Source organism: Monopterus albus, unplaced genomic scaffold (assembly GCF_001952655.1).
Source record: "Monopterus albus unplaced genomic scaffold, M_albus_1.0 scaffold281.1, whole genome shotgun sequence".
In the NCBI taxonomy this organism is placed as follows: Eukaryota; Metazoa; Chordata; class Actinopteri; order Synbranchiformes; family Synbranchidae; genus Monopterus; species Monopterus albus.
Genome location: NW_018128161.1, coordinates 156,721 through 178,247, shown reverse-complemented (window position 1 = coordinate 178,247; position 21,527 = coordinate 156,721). Strand labels below are relative to the sequence as shown.

Here is a 21,527-nt window from a genome sequence, read left to right as displayed (position 1 = left end):
CTGTTGAAGATGAGTGTGAAGATGGGGGCCAGCTGATCAGTGCACACTTTCAAGCAGGAGGGGGTCACGCCATCTGGGCCTGGTGCCTTTCTAATCTTTTGTCTTTTAAAGAGGCCGCGCACATCCTTTTCACAGATCGTTAGAGGTGGGGGCTGGAGGGAAGGGTGGTGGTTGTCGGGGGTGCAGCTGCTGGATCTGAGGTGGGGAGGGTGAGGGGGGAGTGTTGACTGTCAAACCTGCAGTAGAATGTATTCAGGTCATCTGCCAGTTGACAGTCCTCCACAGCAGGGGGGGATGGTTTTCTATAGCCAGTGATGGTTTTCAAGCTCCCCCACACAGACGAGGGGTCATTGGCTGAAACCTGAGCTTTTAGCTTTTCAGAGTAGCTCCTCTTTGCTGCTCTGATGTCCCTTATCAGTGTGTTCCTTGCCTGGTTGTACAGAGTCCTGTCCCCAGTTCTGTAAGCCTCCTCTTTGGCACGACGAAGCTGCTCGAGTCTGGCTGTAAACCAGGGCTTGTTGTTGTTGTATGTGCAGAAGGTCTTTTTGGGCACACACACATCCTCACAGAAACCGATATAAGATGTCACAGTGTCAGTGAGCTCATCCAGGTCTGTAGCTGCAGTCTCAAATACACTCCAGTCTGTAGCTCTGACTTAGCCTCCTCAGTCCAGCTCTTCACTGTTTTGACCACAGGCTTTGCAGCTTTACGTTTCTGCCTGTATGTTGGAATAAGATGGACCATACAGTGATCAGAGAGTCAGAGGGCTGCGCGAGGGACAGAGTGATAGGCATCTTTTATTGTTGTGTAGCAATGGTCCAGTGTGACTTTGTCCCTGGTTGGACAGGTGACGTGCTGTGTGTATTTTGGCAGTTCGTGGGAGAGATTTGCTCTGTTAAAGTCCCCTAGAACAATGAGTGGAGAGTCGGGATGTTCTAGCTCCAGGCTAGTTATCAGTTCTGACAGGAGCTGTAGTGTGCTAGCGTTAGCCTGCGGTGTTATGTACACTCCCATTAGCATGAAGCTGTTGAATTCACGGGGACAGTAAAAGGGTTTGCATTTGATAACAAGAGTCTCTAGGTCTGCGGTACATGTCCTCTGTAGCACTGTGACATCTGTGCACCAACCTTCATTTATGTAGAAGCAGATTCCACTTCCTCCCGTTTCCCGGACAGCTCCTTTACACGATCCGCTCTGAACACCTGGAATCCCGGTATTCGAATCGTGCTGTCCACGATCGAGTCGCTGAGCCAGGTCTCCGTTTAGCACAAAGCAGCAGAGTGTGCAAAGTCAGAGTTAGTCCTGTTGATGGAATAATTTCATCCATTTTGTTGAAGAGGGAGCGGAGATTAGCCAGGTGAATAGATGGGAGTGCGGTCCGAGTTTGTTGTGTTGTGTTATACTAATAAGAACCCGGAAAGGGCGCTACGAACTGGTGTGTGGGAAGGTACTGCAAGAGTCTGGGAGGAGGAATAAGAGGAGATGGAGAAATAAAGTGTGTAAAAGTACAGTTATGTCCGGGACGTTATTATAATACAGGACACCACCGAGTTCCCCTCTGTCGTAACCGCACCAAAGTGACAGAGCATTTCCCACGCGTCTTTTCCAGGTCCCGTATATCGCTGCTGCACCTCCGATCAGAATGACCATACAGCATTCATCGTTCACAAAAATCGGAGGAAGGTAGTTTGGTGTGAGTTGTCCGATATTTAACAGTTCTTCTCTGGTAAAGTAATCCGGGATGAGTTGCACAAAACCAAGAAAACAAAGAAAATCAACAAACACATGACACCGCCATCACTGTTGGCGCCAGAAGCAAAGCCAACTGGAAATTGCAATTAAAATCAAATAAAGAACTTAAACATTAGACTTGCCTTCCTCAGCAAAGCTACCTAGTTATATATATATATATATATAAAGAATGTAAATGTAAGAGTCAGACAAGAAATACTTAATCAGACAAAATGAAAAATTATTGTATTAATGTTTTTGTATAGCTTCATTTTGGTGAACACTTTGGGTTAAGAAATTTAATGAGATACATATTTTAGGTACTGCTAATTATATATTTCATAGGCCTAATTTAAAACTGTTGTATGTGTAGATTGTGAAACTATATTAAAAGTGCAGCTGACGATTCATTTAAATGGTGGAGTAGCAATGGGCCATTTAGGAATGAGGTAACGAGAGAGACCGAGTATCTGTTGTCCTACGGTCTTTAAACTACTCACGTGAGCTGGAAGAAGTTGTGCTTCCTCCCATGATGCGAAGCAGCGATAAAGTTGGGACACAAACATCTCCCCAGTATCACAGTGGTTTGTGGGCGGCTTGTGTTTAACGCTAAGCTGACGACTTGCTCCGTGTGCCGCGGCTCTAATAAAACATGGGCTAGATATCTCCAGAAACCACTAAGACGACAGCTTAGACTACTCGGGCATATTTTGAACGCAATTCTGTATGTATACAACAAACGCTCAACACGAACGTTTAGGTAACATCATGCTCGATTCCAGAAGCAGGCGTCACCAAACCCAGTAGAAAAAACCGTAAACTTTCACAGTCCAGTGTCCATACCACAGAGGACAAAGGGACCAGAACCGCAGAGCACTGAGTGTGAGCAACAGAAAGCTTCACTACACGCATCGGCTCCCGTAGAGTCCACAACTAAAGGCCATTAATTACTAAAACTTCAACATAATCCTGAGTTTCTCAGTTTGCAGTTCCCTGTCTCTTTGAATAAATTCTAATGTTGACGAACACAGACATTGTGCACCCACCCTGTGTTCGGCAGCATCGTTGAATTCAGGTGAGAAGCAAAGGGCGACGGGACCTTCCGCAGGGTTTCTGTCGGTTCTTAACAATAACGTCTCCTACACCTTTCACCCACTTCAAGAGCCAACCGGAAGTTAGACACTTACTCTGCCCCACTTCCGGTCTGCAGGCGAAGATTTACAGGGATCAGCGAGATGTCAAACTTTACCTACTATTACTAATACTAACTATATTATAGAACGCCCTTTTAATACAGGGTTTACAAACTGCTTTACATACATTATATAATATAAAAAACATGGTATTAAAAAAATCAGCCTGTAAAGTTATACTTAAGGCTCTCTTTTAATCTTGACACTGTCTTTGACTGTTATAAAAGTCTTAACAGGAGGTTGTCGTCACTGTCCAGATCCTTCCTAATCATAACACATTGACAGCTAAATCTCATAATTTCTCAGACCTCCTGTGCAAAAAACACCTCGCGCTGTTTAATACATCCCAGATAAGTATTATCTATAAGAATATGCTTATTAAATGTGTCAATTTATAGCCTCTTTCTGTTATTGACAATAGGCCTATATTTCAGAGTCCTGCCCTTAATGTGTAGTCATATATATATATATATATATACACACACACACACACACACACACACACATACACACACCAGTATTTACGGTAATAAGTGGACAGATAGATAGTGTAAAATATCACGAGGACTCAACAAGTGACTTCTGTGACCTTCTGAACAAAGGTTCAGGGTTTCACCACTGAGTTTATTCAGATATTTGTACAGTTTACTTACTGTATGTAGTTTCTTTTATTTCTTTATAAACATGCTCCTGCATATATGAACATCCTAAACAAAACTAAATGCTTACTAAACAATCCATTCCATTTAAAAAATATTCAGTATGATTCCTGCCAAACAGTCACAAACTTCAAGCTCTTCACAATGAAAAAGCAACACCATATGAGGTGAGACATTAACAACAACAAAACAAAACAACAAAAGGCAACAGGTAACTGGGAGAGGCAAGGCTGATTTATTTACAGGCTATTGATCATTTCATGCCAAAGGCAAAAGAACGTGCTTTATAAAAATGTATACAAGTGAACTTTGTGATTCTATTCCAAATAGGAAAGCAAAACAGAAAAAAAATAAAAACCTCTGTTTTTCAAATTTATCCCACACATTCCTACGTTTTCTCGCTATAGCCTATGACTTATTGATTATTATTGATCCTTCTGATCTGAGGCGTGTCCGCCATCCGCCATGTTCTCCTGCGACGTCACCAAACGGGAAGTGAACTCGTTATTCTCCATTCGCTGCCTGGCTGCTGAACGGGAGGCTCGCGGATCAAAACAACTTTTCCTCTTGTCTTCTTCCTCCTCGCGGACCATGGACGGGTGAGCGCGGGAAACCCTCCCGAACCTTTCCCGAACATTGCCTGGTTTTCTTTCCTTCCTTCCTTCCTTTCCTCCCTCGTGTTTCCTTGGTGACTGAACCGCACCTGCCCTCGCCCCTGGCGTCAGCCCCTTGCCCCTGTTTGTTGTTTGCTGAAACATTTCCCGCCACAGAACCTCATCTGCGTTCCATCCTCGCGCTCCTCCCGCGCTGGTCGTCGGGCGTGTTGCGCCTTTTTTGGGGTTTGTTTTGGTTGAAAGTGTCGCGAGCAAACAGAGCAGCGGGGTTTGATTGGCCAAAATCCCGCGATACCTTTGTGTGTACAGGAAAACAGCAAGAAGCGCAACTTTCATTTTCTGTCAATTTGTTCGTGCTTTAGTCTGTGAAATAACCAGTGTCCTCAGTGAGGCGCGTTTATGTTCCTGTTTATGTCCATGTTCAGGGCATCAGCAGCCCGCTAACGTAGAAAACGACCGTTTTTAGCTTGTAAACACCAAAGTGATTGGTCAAACAGCCCAGGATGAAAGCTGAAACGATTAATCAGCATCTGTTCCATTTGTCGATTCATCATCGTCTCACATGCTCAGTTTTGACTCCTAAATTGAATATCTCTGGGTTTGTTAGTTAGACAAGACAACATTAAAAGACGTCTGTCTATATTTGGGAAAACTGATGACTTCAGCTAAAACTATTATGACTAAACAATTAGGCGTTTGGCAGAAATTCAGCAGGTACTGTGATAACTGATCTGAAATTTTTAAAAAAATTCAGCGTTCTCTGAAGTCTTCATGATGAGTTTTGGACAGCTGAAGAGGTTACCTTGGGCTTTATGACATTTCTCACTCTTTTCTTGGTTATATACCAACTCAACTTTATTTATAGAGCACTTTAACACAGCCAAAGCCAAACAAAGTGCTTAACATAAGATTCGATTTAAAACATATAACATGTGAACAACTACATTAATAAGAATAAAACAATAAAATAAAATAAATGAACCAAGACAGCAAAATAACAAAATAGTATCCAAAACCAAAACTCAGCAAACAGAGTCTCATGCCATATGATACGCCAAGGCATACAAATGGGTCTTCAAGTAAGTTTTAAAAATGGCCAACGAGGGGGCCTGCCTAATGTAAAGAGGCAGCGCATTCCATAGCCTGGGAGCCACAATGGAAAACGCTCTGTCCCCTCTAAGTTTACGCCTAGCCCTTGGTACCCCCAGCCAGAGCTGGTCAGGTGATCTGAGGCACCGAGAGGGACTACAAGGAAATAAAACTTCAAGAAGGTACAGTGGTGCAAGACCACTTAAAGACTTAAAAACAAATAAAAGAATCTTAAAATGAATCCTAAAGGACACCGGGAGCCAGTGAAGGGATGCCAAAATAGGGGTTATATGCTCCCTTTTACGCACTCCAACCAATAGACGGGTGTCGTGGCAAGAGTGAGATACCAACTAAATTAATTCAGACAAACCATTACAATTTAAAGGATCATTTAATATTACAATTATTCTGAGTAGAGTAGCATCTAAACAGATAATCTTATAGTTAGGGAACAGAGAACAGAGGACAGAGACTCTCCTCCTGCAATGAAATAGATAAAGCCTAAATTGGTCGGAGCACCAGTCAGTCAGGTCAGGTCCTTTGTTACCAGTCCTGGGTCAGTCAGCCCCAGTCAGTCTTCTTCTCCCCAGCCGGCTGGGTCTCTAAAAGGTACCTCGTCCACCGTTTACTGCAGCATGGTCATCTCCTCTCTATCCCTGGCTCCCTCAGGCTCACTTCTCTTTTTCAGCTCAGCCACTAGCTACTTCTCAACAGCTGGACTCTGTCCCCCTTGACGTCTCTGCGACCCCCCTTCTCACTCCATTCCAGGAAGACAGGAAGGTTGACTCCCAATCTTCTGGCGCAGAGGGTTCATCTCTGACCATACTAGGCCTTAACTAGGATTCTAAGTATTAATTATATAACCACTTACATAAGCCCATTGTCCACCTCACATGAACTTAATAAACCCATAATCACTCAGCTCTCCCTTACACGAGCTAGTACCAAATAAGGTCTATATTGAGCTACATACTGTTCCATTACATATTTCCTCTGGAATAGGGTTTATTTTTTCACCACTACAGTCCCCCCTTCCGTGGTTTTTAAACCATGGAACATCGGAACTCAGAATAGGTAAAATCAAAATATGACCATGTTGGCCTGAGACTTTAACGCCTCTAAACTCTGTCGGCTGTAGTCAAACGCTGACCTCTTCCTACAGCTAAAATTAAGTCTAAAATAATTTCCGTATTACAAAACTAACAACTCCTCAATTAACCTTAACCTTAACAGAGTCTTTCTCACATACTCCAGTGAAACCCAACTTAAACAACTCAGTCGGTCAAGTCTCTAACGTCTCACACCTTTGCAGAGTCAGTAGTAATTAACTATGGTGAACAAATCAACTGTATGAGATAACACACAACTTCCCATTCAGAACAGTCAGACAAATGAACAAACATGAACATAAAAGCGAACAGAAATAAAATCAAAATATGAATAAACAGAAATAAACAACCAGCATGAGGTAACTGTTCCCCTTGTAAGACACAAGTTCACGACAGAAACATTCATGGACACATATATCTGAATATATCACTTCCTGATCAAATACCAATACCTCCTAATACTAATCAATGAACCCAAGGAACACTACAAATCACTAATTAAACCTGATCTTCCTATCCTAATCCAAAAGGAAAATAGAGATCAACTTTTATTTTAACGACAAACTTTTGATCTAACAGAACAATTCTACACTAAACAATTTCCCTATACTCTAAAAAACATGCTCGTATGCACTATAAGTACTGCTTTAGCATGACAGAACTCTCTACTTTCTGATTTCTAAGTTCTAATTTGCAAATTTCCTAATACTTTCCAATTGAACGTATAACACACTGAAAATGAACAGTCATAGAAAAGAAAGAATAAGATCCTCTTTCCCCCACATAACACCACAGTTTCAATTACACACACGTCTGTACTGTTAAACAAACAGCTTCAATTCTGCTACAACTCTGCTCGCTCCAAGTCCAGACAAAAACCCTGACGGGCAAAATTTCTGGACGACCCCCATCCTTTCCTTTTGAGACGTAAAAACCCCAATGATCACGAATGCTGGGGAAAACCGTCTTCCCTTTTGGGCGGTCACCAACGAGGCCTGCAGCAAACTAAATCCTGAAACTGAATTCAAAATGTAACATAACTATAACACAAGACATTTGTAATGTAGCTAAACTACTTATATAAAGCTCTAGCCAAAAATCTTCTACTAAGAGATGAGCTATGAAAATACTCAGTGACAATATATGAATGACAAGATACTAACTTCTAAGGTAACTAACTGCTATGCATGAATTGTGTATGTTTTGTGTTGTTTCTGACTATATAAAAGCCATACTGTAGATATTAGTCCAGGATAGGGTTTTACAATGCAGAATTGTGTACAACATGAATGCGTAAAATATAACATCCAAGTCCATTGTCCTTTGATCAGTTCAGTTCCCTGCAGTTTCACTCTGTCACCACTCGCTTTCTATGAACTGAACTGATCTATGCAGCAATACTTCAATCTTGTCAGTAATGATACTGAATAAAAGTAAGTATTACTCTGTCACCACTCGCTTTCTTCCATCCTCAATTCGGCTGCAATGTCTCTCTCTCACGACTTCTTGACTACATGACTGATCTCAGTACCTCTGAGTCCCTCCTCATGAGGGTCAGAACACAACTGGGTCATAACCAGTATTGTCATCAAGGTGAGCATCAGCTTCACTTGCACTCCCTCCTCATCCAAGGACTCCCTTGGATCACATCGTCTCCTCATGGAATCAGGATCAGCTCCAAGCCACCTCTGTCCTGGGGGCTTTCACCATGTACGGGCCTCCTTCGTAAAGGCGGGCTCTCTCCTCCTCCGAGGCACTTTCACATACACGACATCTCCGTCACTCATCTTGGGCTCTCTGTCCTTTAAGGCCTCTTTGTCCTGCAAAGAGGAAACACAAACAACACAGACCACACAGGAGCCAATACTCCTGCACATAGTATTAAGTAGTCTAACACAAAATCTCATTTCCTTATCAGGAAGCCAAAACTTGTGTTAACCTTACAAAGCAGCACTCTATAGACTACACCTAAATCTCCTATCTTTAAAGCTAAACAACCTCTCAACAATTAATCAGAATTGGAAACTAAAATATTTTTATCTCTCATTCATCAGAAGGTGACAAGTGTGGGTTTAAGGGCCAATCTGTGACTTCTGTAGGAAGAGATTTCAACATCCATACATGCAATCCAGCGAGGGTTAACACACACTGAGCAGAAAACACACAAAAACTAAAAAAACTATCATTTATCCATTGTCAATAAGAAGAAAAGTGTATTATAAGCAGAAAAATGTACTTGCATCTGCATGAAAATATTACTAAATCTGGATGAAACATCTAATTTAATTAGGTTGTGACAACTTAACCAGAAGTGCAAACAACAGTAAACTTTACCTTATATCCAGGTTACCTCCTGAAGAGAATCCTCCTGTACTGAAGGTACAGAAAACAGGAAATGAGTACGGTTTACCGCAGGAAACAGCAGTCCGTCAAAGGTTCCGCATAGATGGCCTCTTGTCCAGCGGTGGTAGGATAGAACAAAGTAAGCAGAGAAACAACAGTGACTACTAACACTGGCAGAGGTAGAGAGCATCAGCCATGTTGTCACTGTTTGGTGGTTGTGCTGTACTTTTATGATACAGGTAGCCTGGAACAGCAAGCTGATCAAAGGCAGCAGCAAACGGGCCCACAGTCGAAGAATTAAATATCCGGCCACGTTGAGTAGGGACGTGCAACTTACCCCTCTACACAAAACAGGCCAGACTCAAATACAATAGGCATATGATCAGAAAAACATTTACACCAATATCAACTTCTGACATAGAGACACCATAGGAAATAACAAGATCCAACGTATGGCCCTGTTCATGCGTTGGACCAGACACATGGTACCAAGTTAAAAGCATCAATAATAGCTAAAAAAATCTCTTACCAACGGTTTATTGGGACAACACACATGTAGATTTAAATCACCTAGAATAAGAAACCGATCATAATGAGGCATGATACCATCCAAAAAGTCAGAAAAGTCACTCACAAAATCCTTATTATACTTAGGTAGTCTATAAACAACCACACACAGAACAGGGTCCGAGCAGCCCACCTCACATACAGTCATTTCAAAACTGGAAAATGTAGGTAAAGGTAGAGCACACTGTCTACATTTAAGATCGTTTCTAAAAACGACCGCTGTTCCTCCACCCCGGCCAGACGTTCGTGGCGAGCTAAAATAGGAACATCCATCCGGTAAGAGTTCAGCGAAGGCAGAGCAGTCGCCGGCACCAACCCCCAAACCCAGGTTTCTGTCAAAAACAGGAAATTCAGGTCCCGGGAGCCAAAAAAATCCCTCAATATGAAAGTTTTATTGGTTAGCGATCGGGCATTCACCAAGCCAATCCTTGCCACAGCTAGTCGAGAAGTTGGTGGAAGCGTCGTCAAGACACGATGACTCACCCCACTACGGCGAAGCCGAAAGAAACAGGGCCGTCTGGATCGAAGACCTCTACCGCCACCCACAACAGGCACCAGGCAAACACAGGTGGAATCCAAAAAACGCAGAGGCACCACAAAAAAAGAACACAGTCCCCGGTCCACCCGAGAAAAAGAAGGATGTGACAAACAGGCCTTCAGCTTCACCAACTGTCCACCACGCCTGCCCCGGCAGTGGGTACGTTTCAGGGAAAAAAGTAACACCGATGTCCGGAGAAGATAAGTCGGAACTCCCGACAAGACCGGCGGAATCGTCCTATGCCCACCACGATCCAATACACATAAACCATCATTATTAAATTGAAGATTCAAAAGGGATTGGCGGTCATATACCAGCAGGGACTCAGTTCGCAGGGCACCAAAAACAAATAGTAGCACAAACACCAACCAACATGAGAGCAATAGACACTGGCGCCATCTTTCACATGACAAATTGATTAATCAAGAACACCAGTGACAGATTTATTAAAAATGAAAGTAATCACTAGTTAGCCCTAATAAATACTACCTCAACCAGCAGCCATTACCAAGCTAAGCTTAATGGGGGATCTGGTGGGTTAAACTCTGATACTGTACCTTACTATGTAAAGTGCCCTGAGCTGGTTTTTGTTGTGCTTTGGTGCTATGTAAATAAAACTGAACTGAAATTAATTGCTTTATGATCATTAACTTGTTTGACAAAATAAAGAAGAATAGATTGATGACCGCAGGAGCCAGAGGTGATCAATTGTCTATCAGTGATGTATGGTAATAATATGGAAGATACAGATGTTTGCCTAAGCCCAGCTGCTGTTTTCTGCATGTTACCTGTTCTGCAACAAATGTAAATCATTTACCAACCTGAGTTCATTCAGTTTCCAGAAACTTCTCAAGTCAGTGTGTGGACACACGACAGTAATGTTCATCTGGTTGTGTTTTCCTGTAGGAATCAGTGTTTACTTCATCTCTCAGCTGCTCTGCGAACATGAGCACCTCCAACCTGTCAACAGGTGAGACCAGACAGCAAAGCTCCACCTGAAACCCCACTGACAGTGTCATGGCACAAACCATCATTTTATGCACCTGTGTGTTTGTGTCTCTCCACAGTGGATGGCACTGATAGGCTGTGTGTTTCTGAGCGTGTTCTTTTTGGTTTTGTTCCCGTCGTCAGCGTCCTGCTGACGTCTCTGAACAGGAAGTGCTTGCTCTGGCTGTTCCTTTCGGCCGAGTTAATAAGCTGATCACACTGAAGACCAAAAACCAGGTAACTGCTAACATGCTGAAGATGGAACTTAGCGACATGTTTAAGTACCTCTGTAAGTTTTGTAATTAAAACAAACTAGTCAGGCCAAAACTAGCTTAATTTTATTTTCCACAGGCCTTTCTAAAACGGTTCTCCATAAACAGCATTTTTAATTGAGTTATTTTTAAAAAATATAAATTATTACATACATCTTAAATTATATTTATAAATGATTTCATGTAAAATTTGAATATTTACAATTTAATGTATTTTTAAATTAGTTTTCTGTCATTTTTGTCAGGTTTTCAAATGCATTGTTTTAAACGTGTATATAAGATTTTATGATTCTGTCTTATTGTTTGTTTTCAGGCATTTTTAGAGATGGCATCGGAGGAAGCAGCTGTTACCATGGTGAACTACTACACCACGGCCACTCCTACTGTCAGGAACCAACCAATCTTTATTCAGTACTCCACCCACCGCGAGCTCAAGACTGACAATCTGACCAATCAGGTGATGGGCATTTTGTTGAATTTTTGAATGGTTTTCAGTGTAACTTACTGAGAGTCTATTTCATGTTTAAGTGTAACATTTTTAGGTGCACTGCTGCCATTTTATTCACTACATAAATATATGTTTTCACATTTTAACCTTTGTTTAACCAGGGTAAGAATCCCTTGGGGTTTGAAACCTCTTTTTCAAGGGCACCCTGACAAATTACTTTGACTGTTGAGAGAGAGCTCAGACAAAGCCACAGGCCAAAGTTGTTTTTTTTTATTTACTCATTATTAGTATGATGAAGTTTTGTGTTTATTTTGTTCTATTTCTGAAGGTTTTTTAAATTCTATTCAAAATTTAATTATACGTCAAAGCACAATATATTTTACATCTCATTTAAAAGACAATTTCATATTTGTTTGTTTGTTGACAGAGGGATCAAGTGGCACTGCAGACCATTAGTGCGGCAGCAGTGCATTCTGGGAACATGGTGTCAAGTGGGGAGGGGCGGAGCTTAGCACCTGGTCAGAGTCCCGTCCTGAGAATCATTGTGGAGAATTTATTTTACCCAGTGACGCTGGAGGTCTTGCAGCAGGTCGGCTTATTTAAACTAATATTATAAATGTTTGTTTTACTGTAGCATTATTTCTTATTGTGTGTAGTTTGATTATTGTGTGTTTGTAGGACTTCAGTGGTTTTTATTGAAGTTTTATTGTTGCTCTCAGATCTTCAGTAAGTTTGGCTCGGTGTTGAAGATCATCACATTCACCAGGAACAATCAGTTTCAGGCTCTGCTGCAGTTCAGTGATGCTGTGCACGCTCAACACGCCAAGGCTGTGAGTCACACGCACACTCGCTCACTTATTTGCATAACAATACTGTGCGACTGTGCACAGTTCAGACCCAGGAAGCACAGAAACATTTGCCGTTTTGCTCAGTATATTTCACTATCACTGGTAGAAATGGCTGTTGGTAAATCCCACCTCCAGCACAGAGTCAGGGTTTGGAACTCCGCCCCATTCACATCCCAGGTGTCTGGCTTCCTGTCTTTCAGTCCCTGGACGGTCAGAACATCTATAATGGCTGCTGCACGCTGAGGATCGACTTTTCCAAACTTAGTGTTCTCAATGTGAAATACAACAACGACAAGAGCCGAGACTTCACCAGAGCTGATCTCCCGACCGGAGAGATGGAGCACACCACTTTCGGTCAGATGAGCTAATGATACTAATGCTAACAAATGATACTAAATACTGTCAGGGTGTCTGCAAAAGCCTTAAACCGCATTTAAAATGTTCAATTTCAATTCGGTTTTATTTGTATAGCACCGAATCACAACAAAAGTCATCTCAGGACACTTTACAAAGTCAGGTCTAGACCTCACTGTTGTTATTACAGAGGGAAAACCCAACCAATCCCCCATTAAATCCAGTTCTCTAAAAAGGTCTTACATTTAATTTACAAAGGTTTGTATAATACATAATGAACATTTTAACTTAGATGAGCACATCCTAAGTCTCTTTGTGGTGGTTCTGAGTCACTGTGATTGGACAGTTACTGTTTTAGGGGTGGAGTTTAAGATGGTATTGGGTAACTGTGTGTGTGTGTGTGTTGCAGGTGTTGCTCTACCTCCATATGGAGCTGCAGCGTTCCCACCCACTTTCCACCAACACACAGGTGAGACAGAAACCAGTGTATGTTAGTGTACATTACTCTTGGCTGTCAAAGTTAACCTGATAGTAATGAGGTTTTTTTCTTTTTATTGAAACAAAGTAACACATTAACAAAACAGAACTGAACAAGGGAGACAAGACAACAGTTACATGACATTACCAAAGGATAGAGTGTTTAACGAGGTTGTAGTGTGTGAAGTGTGGGTATTTCCAACTTAAATAAATAAAAAATTACCAATAATAATGATGATAATCATACTAATAAAATCAGCTTGTTCCGTTTTAGACGTCAGTGGGAATGTGTGTGGTGTTTGGTTCAAGTTGAAATGTGTTAAAAATGGTTCCATGTGTCACAAAAAGCTGATAAACTGTTCTTGTGAGTTGATGCCATTTTCTCTAATGTGATGTATTCTGTCAGAAGGTTGGTCCAGTGGTTTATGTGGAGTGATTTGTTTGATTTCCAGTCTTGAAAGATTGTTTTCTTGGCAACAGCTGGAGCAGGGGTGCCCACACTATCGCCTTTTGAAATGACCAAGTCAAAACGATCGACCTACAGTTAAAATACTAAACATATATTTATTTATACCTTATGTAAACACAATATACGCTGGCACACCTTGCATAACTGCATGAACCTTAGGACACACTACAGTTCAGTACTTTTTGGTCATTAGTTTACTCTGATGACGTGCACTGAATGGAATCAGCCATTTAGCACACAAATGTAGCGACTGGCTCGAGTGAGGCAAAGTCTTGAAAGCATTTGTCAAACTCTGACTGACAATTGTCAATCTGCTTTGTGTAGCGTGCAATGTCAAGTTGCGCACAAGCTTTCTGTTGCATCTCCAGCTCTGATGCGAGGTTTTGGAAGTTGCCCACAATGTTGCATTTTTCATTTGAAATGATTAACTAAGCTGATTATATTGACACGAGATCTACCGACACTACCTTTGTGATCGACGTGTTGGGCAGCCCTGAGTTTTTGTATTTAATTGGTAGGAGGCCTATTGACACGAGATCGAGTAAGCAAAGTGATGGAGAAGGAGGGATTCTACAGCCCGAGATGGGCTCAGTAACAGGTTCATGTAAATTCCTTCTAACATCATTATTTTTTTGGCACGATTAATGCAAACACATTCTGTGATTATGACCCTCGACTCGGCCTGTAGTTGGGAAATGTTTTCAATACATGTTTATTTTTTCCACTTCTTTGAAATAGTTTTATTTTTTCTTTTCACAGTTTTAAATAAAGCTCTCTTATTTCTTCTTTGATTTAAATAAAGTTGTATTATTTCCAGTTTTATTTTTAATAAAGTACCATTTCTGTTTTAGTTTTATTAGATTTTTGCTGTTTAAATGTTTTTTTCCCCATTTCACTATTTAAAATTTGTTTCTGGTTCAAATGAAGTTCCACTTAATTGTTAAATAGTTTTTTCTTTTAATCTGTTTAAATAAAGTTCCTAGTTTTAAATAAAGTTGAATAATTTCCGCTACTCTGTTTTAAACAAAATGCTATTTTCTCTGCATTCCAGTTTCTTTTTTCCAATTTTAGCACTTCCACTTCTGTTTGACTAAAGTTGAATGATTTCTGCCTCTCAGTTTTAAATAAAGTCCTGTTCTTCCAGTTTCACCTACAGTTTTCTGACGACTGTGTTCTCAGGTCTGGCGATCGCGGCTGTCCCCGGCTCGTTGATGTCTTCTCCTCGTGTCTCACTACAGGTCGCGCCACCTGCGGTTCACTCTGTGCTGTTGGTGTCCAACCTGAATGCAGAGGTCAGAGATCAAGCTGTCACACAACAGCCGACCAATCGGAGCACTGCACGCTCAGCTAACTTTATTTACTGTTTGTCTCTGCAGAGCGTTTCGCCTCAGTGTCTGTTCATCCTGTTTGGTAAGAAACAAGAATTATTACATCAGCTGCTGAATATCAAACAAAATAAAAGTAAAACAGACTTTTCATTCATGGAGTTTTTTCATGGTCCTTACAAATCTGGAGCTTTGACTGAGGTCACTTTTGTATTTTATGGGCGTATTTGGGTTATTAATGAGTTTACAGTCTGCAGTTAAAACCAGTTAGGATTCATTTAAATTGGGATTCTTTTAAACTTACAATTAATAAATTGTTGATCAACTGTTTCCACTCCAGAACTGCTTTCCAGGTCTTGTAGGGAAGGATTCGGAACCAAATTCATACTTATTCAAAACATTTGAAAAGATAGTAATAAAGAAAGAGAACCTCAGTTACTTTAAGTCCATATAAAATATCTAACAATTGTCTATTTTACATCAGAAGGCATCTGGTAACTTTCTTCTTCTCGTCTTTCTGAAACATTTTAAAGTTGTTAAGTCGTTTAGCTTGTATTTTTGTGCTTTCAGGTGTTTATGGGGACGTTCAAAGGGTGAAAATCCTCTTCAACAAAAAGGAAAATGCCCTTGTTCAGATGAGTGATGCCACGCAAGCTCAACTTGGTCTGATGTTTAATTATTAATTATAAATTTAGGATTTTATCAGATACTGCCTTTTTGTTTAATAAATATATTTATTATTTTAGGCATTATTTCATAATACAAATAGTTTTTTTTTTTGTTTTTGCTTTAGTCACCACCTCATTTTAAACTATTTACAAACCAACAAACAGCTCAAAGGAATAAATTAAATGAATTACTACATATATTTAACTTTTGGCTTTAAAATCCTTGAAAAAATACAAAAAAATTAAAATAATTTTTGGCATTTGAATGTATAATTTTTAAACGTATAAAATATGTTTTATTTACCTACCCTATAGCGATGAGCCACCTGAACGGTCAGCGTCTCCACGGTAACGTAATTCGGGTGACGTTGTCCAAACACCCTGTGGTGCAGCTGCCTCGGGGGGGGCCAGGGCAAGAAGAACAGGTGCTGACTCGGGACTTCTCAGGCTCCGCCCTCCACCGATTCAAAAAACCAGGATCCAAAAATTTTAACAACATCTTCCCTCCGTCGGCCACGCTGCACCTCTCCAACATCCCGTACGACTTGTTTTCTTTACTGAACTTTATTGTGTCCATTTCCTACTATACCATAACACATTTAAGTATTTTAGTGACAGACTTTAAAATATTTTTCCACAATAAATTTCACAAAGTTTATTAGAATAATTATACATACACTTTTTTTGTGTCCTTGTCTCCTAGCTCCTCAGTCAGTGAGGAAGCGTTAAAGGACTTATTCTCCTCCAGTGGATTCACGGTCAAAGCCTTCAAGTTTTTCCAGTGAGTGCCAACAACACACCGGTAAAACCAGTCCATGTATAAATGTGTTGTGGCCACATTCTGCATCAAAATCATGTTAATGCTGTGATTATTCAGTTAAAGCCACAGTATGTACTGTGTTGTACTGTAGCATTAACAGATGGATGAAGAAATTATTTGGGGACGACAGAACTGATCAATCATTTGTAGGTCACGGGCTGACATTGTACTGCAGCTAAAAGTACCTCGTTGCCCATTTGGAAGTACTTTGGGTTAAAAAGCAAAACAGCCAGTTAACGAAGGTTCTATAGTCTTTAATTTAACAGATGAACAGACGACGGATCTTTATAACATTTGTGTGTGCTACATTTCCATCACTGATGTGAGATCAGCTGATGGTTTTACCTGTGATGGCGTCTGACTCCAAGTTGTTTAAACTACAGAGAAACATTCGGTTCACTCTGATTATTCAGTGGTGTTACATAGTGATGCCTCTTTACCTCATAAATGATCTTCGGCTAACAGCAGACAACATTGTCCCTTTGCCCGTTGGCCGCAGCGAGGTCACAAACCCAACGAAGGGGAGTTTCATTTTGTCCTGTCATCAGTTTAGGTCACAGAGTTAATGTTGGTTAGCGACAGCTGGTCTGACCCGCTGGTTGTTATTTGAACCAGAAACAGCGACGATCAGCAGAAGCTACTCGCTGAACAATTTCCACACTGAGCTTTGCTAAAAGGATTGTAGGTGTCACTGGCACAGCTGTGCGGCAGGCGAATATTTAAATACTAAAATTGAAACCCGATTACTTGGCCAACGAGCGACTATTTGAATACTGGGATATTCGGGTCCAGCCCTACACCCTCTGATCTTTCCTCCTCTCTCCATGCTCATGTGTTTGATAATGTCACTTTCTCTGATGTCACAGGAAGGACAGGAAGATGGCGCTGATGCAGCTGGCATCAGTGGAAGAGGCAATCGAGGCTCTGATCACTCTGCATGACCACCAGCTGGACCACAACCAGCACCTCCGCGTGTCCTTTTCCAAGTCCACCATTTGACTGACTCTGAGCCTCCTCTGGTCCACCCTCTGATCTCGGGGTCCACCCTCCCAGTCCACCCTCTGATCTCTGAGGAGCCTTCCCATAGACATGTAATGAGGGTCAAATGCAGTCAGGCCTCAGACAGCAATGTTACCTTGGGGCTCATCTAGCTCTTAGCCTGCTAGCTTTGAGTTTCTGTACAGTGGCAAAACAACACTACATCTGTTAAATTTACATTTAATGACCTTGCAAGTCAAACTTTGGCTGACATGAAGTGTCCATGTTTCTTTGGTCTTCAGATTCTGATATTTGGCACCCCGTCAGATACATGAGAGGTTTATGAAAAGTTTCAGTGATAATTACAACTACAGTATTGATGTGAAAAATATTTGCAAGTTAAAAATGTAATTAAAGTAGCTCCAGCTGTATCTTTTAGATTGATAGCTCAGAGCCTATTTGGCTATTAGCCTCCAATTTAGCTACAACAGCTGTTACTTCAAGTTTATCTTTTAGTGTGTTAGGATCGAGATTAATCGGCCAAAAATTTAGCTACAACAGCTGTTACTTCAAGTTCATCTTTTAGTGTGTTAGGATTGAGATTAATCGGCCATAAATTTTTTTTTTTAGGCTTAGCTTCAAGCTTGGCTGCAGTTTTTTAACTTTGACATTAGCTACAGTTTGTACTTTAGCTATTTGTTTTATCCTTAAGTTGTGCTCTTAGCTAGGTTGCTTAAACTGCAACAATATCAACATAACTGCAAGCAGAGTAAAGTAGTTTTTAATTACATTTTTAATTCTGAATCAGACAATATCTGTCTGTGCAAGTGTCAACAAACTTGACAAAATAGTTGCTAAGCCTGCAGCACTGCCTGTTACTGCTAAATCAGTTATTAATCCTAGAAAAAGTGGATTTTAAAGATGACTGATAAGGAACCACGCAAGCTGTGTTAACATAAAGCTGCAGCAAATTATTGCATCATTGTTTTTAATGTAAAAACAAGATCAATTTGTAAAGAAACTTCAAAGGAGCATAAACACCAACATTCTAATTGCCGGTGGCAGTCAAAGCTAACAGTCTGATAGCTCGTTAGCACCAGTGCTGAAGTTCTGGGGCCTCAGACTGCCGCGGTTTAATATTTTTCTCTGGACGTTTTGATTTCCCTCCAACCTGTTTATCTGACCTTTGACTTTTGGGGCCAAGTAACCAACCAGAAGTCACGGCTTTTGATTGGTTCATGGTGTGAAAAAATAGATGCCCCGACACACCAACGACCTTTCTGTGCCTACACACACTGTGACGTCACATGATGATGTCACGACAAAGGGGTTATCGTCATGGTTACAGAGCACATTCCTGAGTGAACTGAGCAACAGTGCATTGTGGGCTATCGTGATGCAGAAAAAAAATTTCAAAATAAATCCTGCCTGTTCAAACATAATGGAAAGATAATTAACTTTTTATTTTGTTCTTTATTTAAAGCTACTCAGTATGGATAAACATTTGTTCTTATAAACTGCCTGAAGTTTTTTTTTTTTTTCACAAGCTTTCAGAAAAGAAATATCAATATTAACTTATTTTCGTTTTTATTGTTGAAAATTTAAGTTCCCAAATGCTTTATATGATCTTTTGGTAAAGAAAATATCAATGAAATTCAACAAAACTTTGAAACCTAGCTGTTTTTAATATTTTGGATTTATTACAAACTTCCATGTTGTTACCTTCAGCTACGTGCCTTTTTCATTGGCATGTCACTCTGTATGATTAGCTGAATTTATAGTAAGGTAGAAACTTTATTAATCCTGAGGGGGGACTGTCTGGTCATGATTACACAATGTTGTTATTACAAAAATGATTATTACTCTAGTAGAATTTAGCTGTCTGCAGTCTCAACAAACCTTCTTCTGTGCCTTATTTTTTCCCGGTTATTCTGCTGGTTTTTGATTTTTTATTTTTATTTTTTACCTGGTGTTTGTTCAGGAGGAGTTTTGGTGGCGGGTTGTGTTGACTTTGGATTTATTTTATTTTTTGTGGTAGTTTTTTTTTTCACTAGTTAAAAATATTTTTGTTATACTTTGTATTGTTGGAATTTTTTTGGGGAGGGTTTTTTAATCGTGAATGTATTTATACTGTACAACATAATGCTTTTGACGTCCTGCCCACCTGTTGTATATGTGTGTATTTATGTGTATATTTATAAATATATATATTTGTGTGTATGTGTTGAGCTGAGCTGCGATTGGTTCATCTTCAAATATTAAAATATTTATAATTCAAACCCTGCTTGTGTGTGTGTGTGTGTACACACACATATATATGGTGTGTGTATAAAGCAGGTTTTTCTATTTTAGCTTTAGGCTTGGATTTGTTGATGCTGGTGATTTTTTTTAAACTGGAAACTAGCCAGAAAAAAAACAGGACTCTGCCGATTCCCAGTTTGGCCTTGTGACCTCTGACCTTTCTGCCAGAGCCAATCTGCATAAATGGCCATTCTTTCTTCGTGGTAAAAGTTCTCAGTTTTTAATTTCAGTGTTAGAGGACACAAATTAAATTTTTTTAATTTCTTTTAAATTCTCTTAATTAAAACTTCGTAAGCTTATTTCAAAGAATCAAAATGATTTATGTTCTTTTCAGTTTGCCTCCGTGATTAAAACAGTCTTTGTAATACTTTGGTTTCAGTGAAGTTGTATTTTTTTAAACATCTGAAAACATTTTAAAAGTAAATTTTACGATTACAAAGTCAAAATATGGTATTTGGGAGTGGAAGGTCAAACCAAGCCAAAGTTCATGTGCCTTCTCTTTGGACCAGGGCTTTTTCCCATTATCTCTTCCTATTTTAAATGGCTTTCTAAACCCTATCACATCTTAATGTATATAATGTTTCCAGAACTTGTTATACAAAACCTTTATTTTAGCATATAATGTAAATTTGAATTTTGTGTTTTCATGTTCTAAGTTACTTCAACTTTATTCATTCGAGTGCTTTTATAACTGTAGAATGACTACATAGCCATGGGAAGTCCTATGGATGCCATCAAACCACACCCCCTGCTTTGGTCAACAGTTGTTACATGACTGCTCCATTAACAGTTGAAACATTTTAGCTCTCTCTGCTGCCTTCGATACAGTGGATCATGGAATCCTCTTATCTCACTTGGATCTGTCTTTAGGAATTCATACTGCTCTTAACTGATTTAGATCTCATCTCACCAACAGACGTTTTTCTGTTAATATTGGTAACTGTTCCTCCTCTTCAACTATCCTCTCCTGTGGTGTCCCTCAAGGGTCTGTACTCGGACCAACTCTCTTTTCCTTGTAAATGCTTCCGCTGGGATCAGCTCTAAGGAAATATGGATTCTCCTTTCATTGTTATGCAGATGACATCCAGATGTATTTACCACTAAAAGCAGCTGGACGGATGTCTCTACAGCCATTGTTTGACTGTTTGACAGACCTGAAAGCATGGCTGGCACTGAACTTTCTAAAATTAAATGATAAAACTGAGTGTGTTTTATTAGTTGATTTGGCGAAATTTGCTGCTTTTATTCACGACTTAGGCCCCCTGGCTCATCAACTAAAGATGACTGTAAAAAACCTTGGATTTGACAAGCAGATCGACTCAGTCGTAAAATCTAGTTTCTTTCACCTGAGGTTAAGTAGTCATTTCTTTCTTTTAATGATTTTGAGATTGCAATCCATGATTTTATAACCTCTAGATTATTGTAATGCATTATACCTTGGTGTTAATCAGTCGTCTCTCACTCGCCTTCAAATGGTCCAAAATACTGCTGCTCATCTTTTAACAGATATTAGGAAATTCGACCATATAACCCCGGTACTGGCATCGCTCCACTGTCTTCCAGTCCGTTTTAGAATTGATTTTAAGTTATTGATTTTTGTTTTTAAGGCTCTTAATGGTTTGGCACCATCTTACCTCACTGAATTAGTGCATTGGCACAAACCTACAAGGTCCCTCAGATCATCAAGCCAGTTTCTTTTAGATGTTCCCAGGGCCAGATACAAACGTTGGAGTGACC

At 40.2% G+C, this 21,527-nt stretch overlaps 2 protein-coding genes and 1 long non-coding RNA gene across 4 annotated transcripts in view; 2 read left to right on the top strand and 1 right to left on the bottom strand.

The window, feature by feature from the left end:
* The window catches only part of hsdl2 (hydroxysteroid dehydrogenase like 2), a 31,582-nt gene extending 20,743 nt beyond the window's left edge, over positions 1-10,839 (bottom strand). Inside the window, exon 1 of one of the 2 annotated variants that reach the window (XM_020622464.1) lies at positions 10,665-10,839. In XM_020622464.1, coding sequence (XP_020478120.1) covers positions 10,665-10,729 — 65 coding nt within the window. In that variant the 5' untranslated portion in view covers positions 10,730-10,839. Of the gene's footprint in view, positions 1-2,777; positions 2,941-10,664 lie in introns of those variants that run through there. The other variant, XM_020622466.1, reaches the window with a different exon arrangement.
* Positions 3,596-10,949, top strand: LOC109973120 (uncharacterized). The gene is made up of 3 exons (XR_002276780.1): positions 3,596-4,182; positions 10,750-10,813; positions 10,911-10,949. It is a non-coding gene; the product is annotated as an uncharacterized LOC109973120 (long non-coding RNA).
* Positions 10,950-10,962: 13 nt separating this feature from the next.
* LOC109973113 (polypyrimidine tract-binding protein 3) lies at positions 10,963-18,033 on the top strand (the record flags this gene model as incomplete). The annotated part of the gene is made up of 12 exons (XM_020622458.1): positions 10,963-11,067; positions 11,416-11,559; positions 11,978-12,139; positions 12,270-12,380; positions 12,599-12,752; positions 13,162-13,221; positions 14,878-14,990; positions 15,075-15,108; positions 15,594-15,686; positions 16,007-16,229; positions 16,395-16,472; positions 17,378-18,033. Coding segments are annotated over 12 exons (1,410 nt in total), but the record flags the coding sequence as incomplete, so codon positions are not given.
* Positions 18,034-21,527: the final 3,494 nt, after the last annotated feature.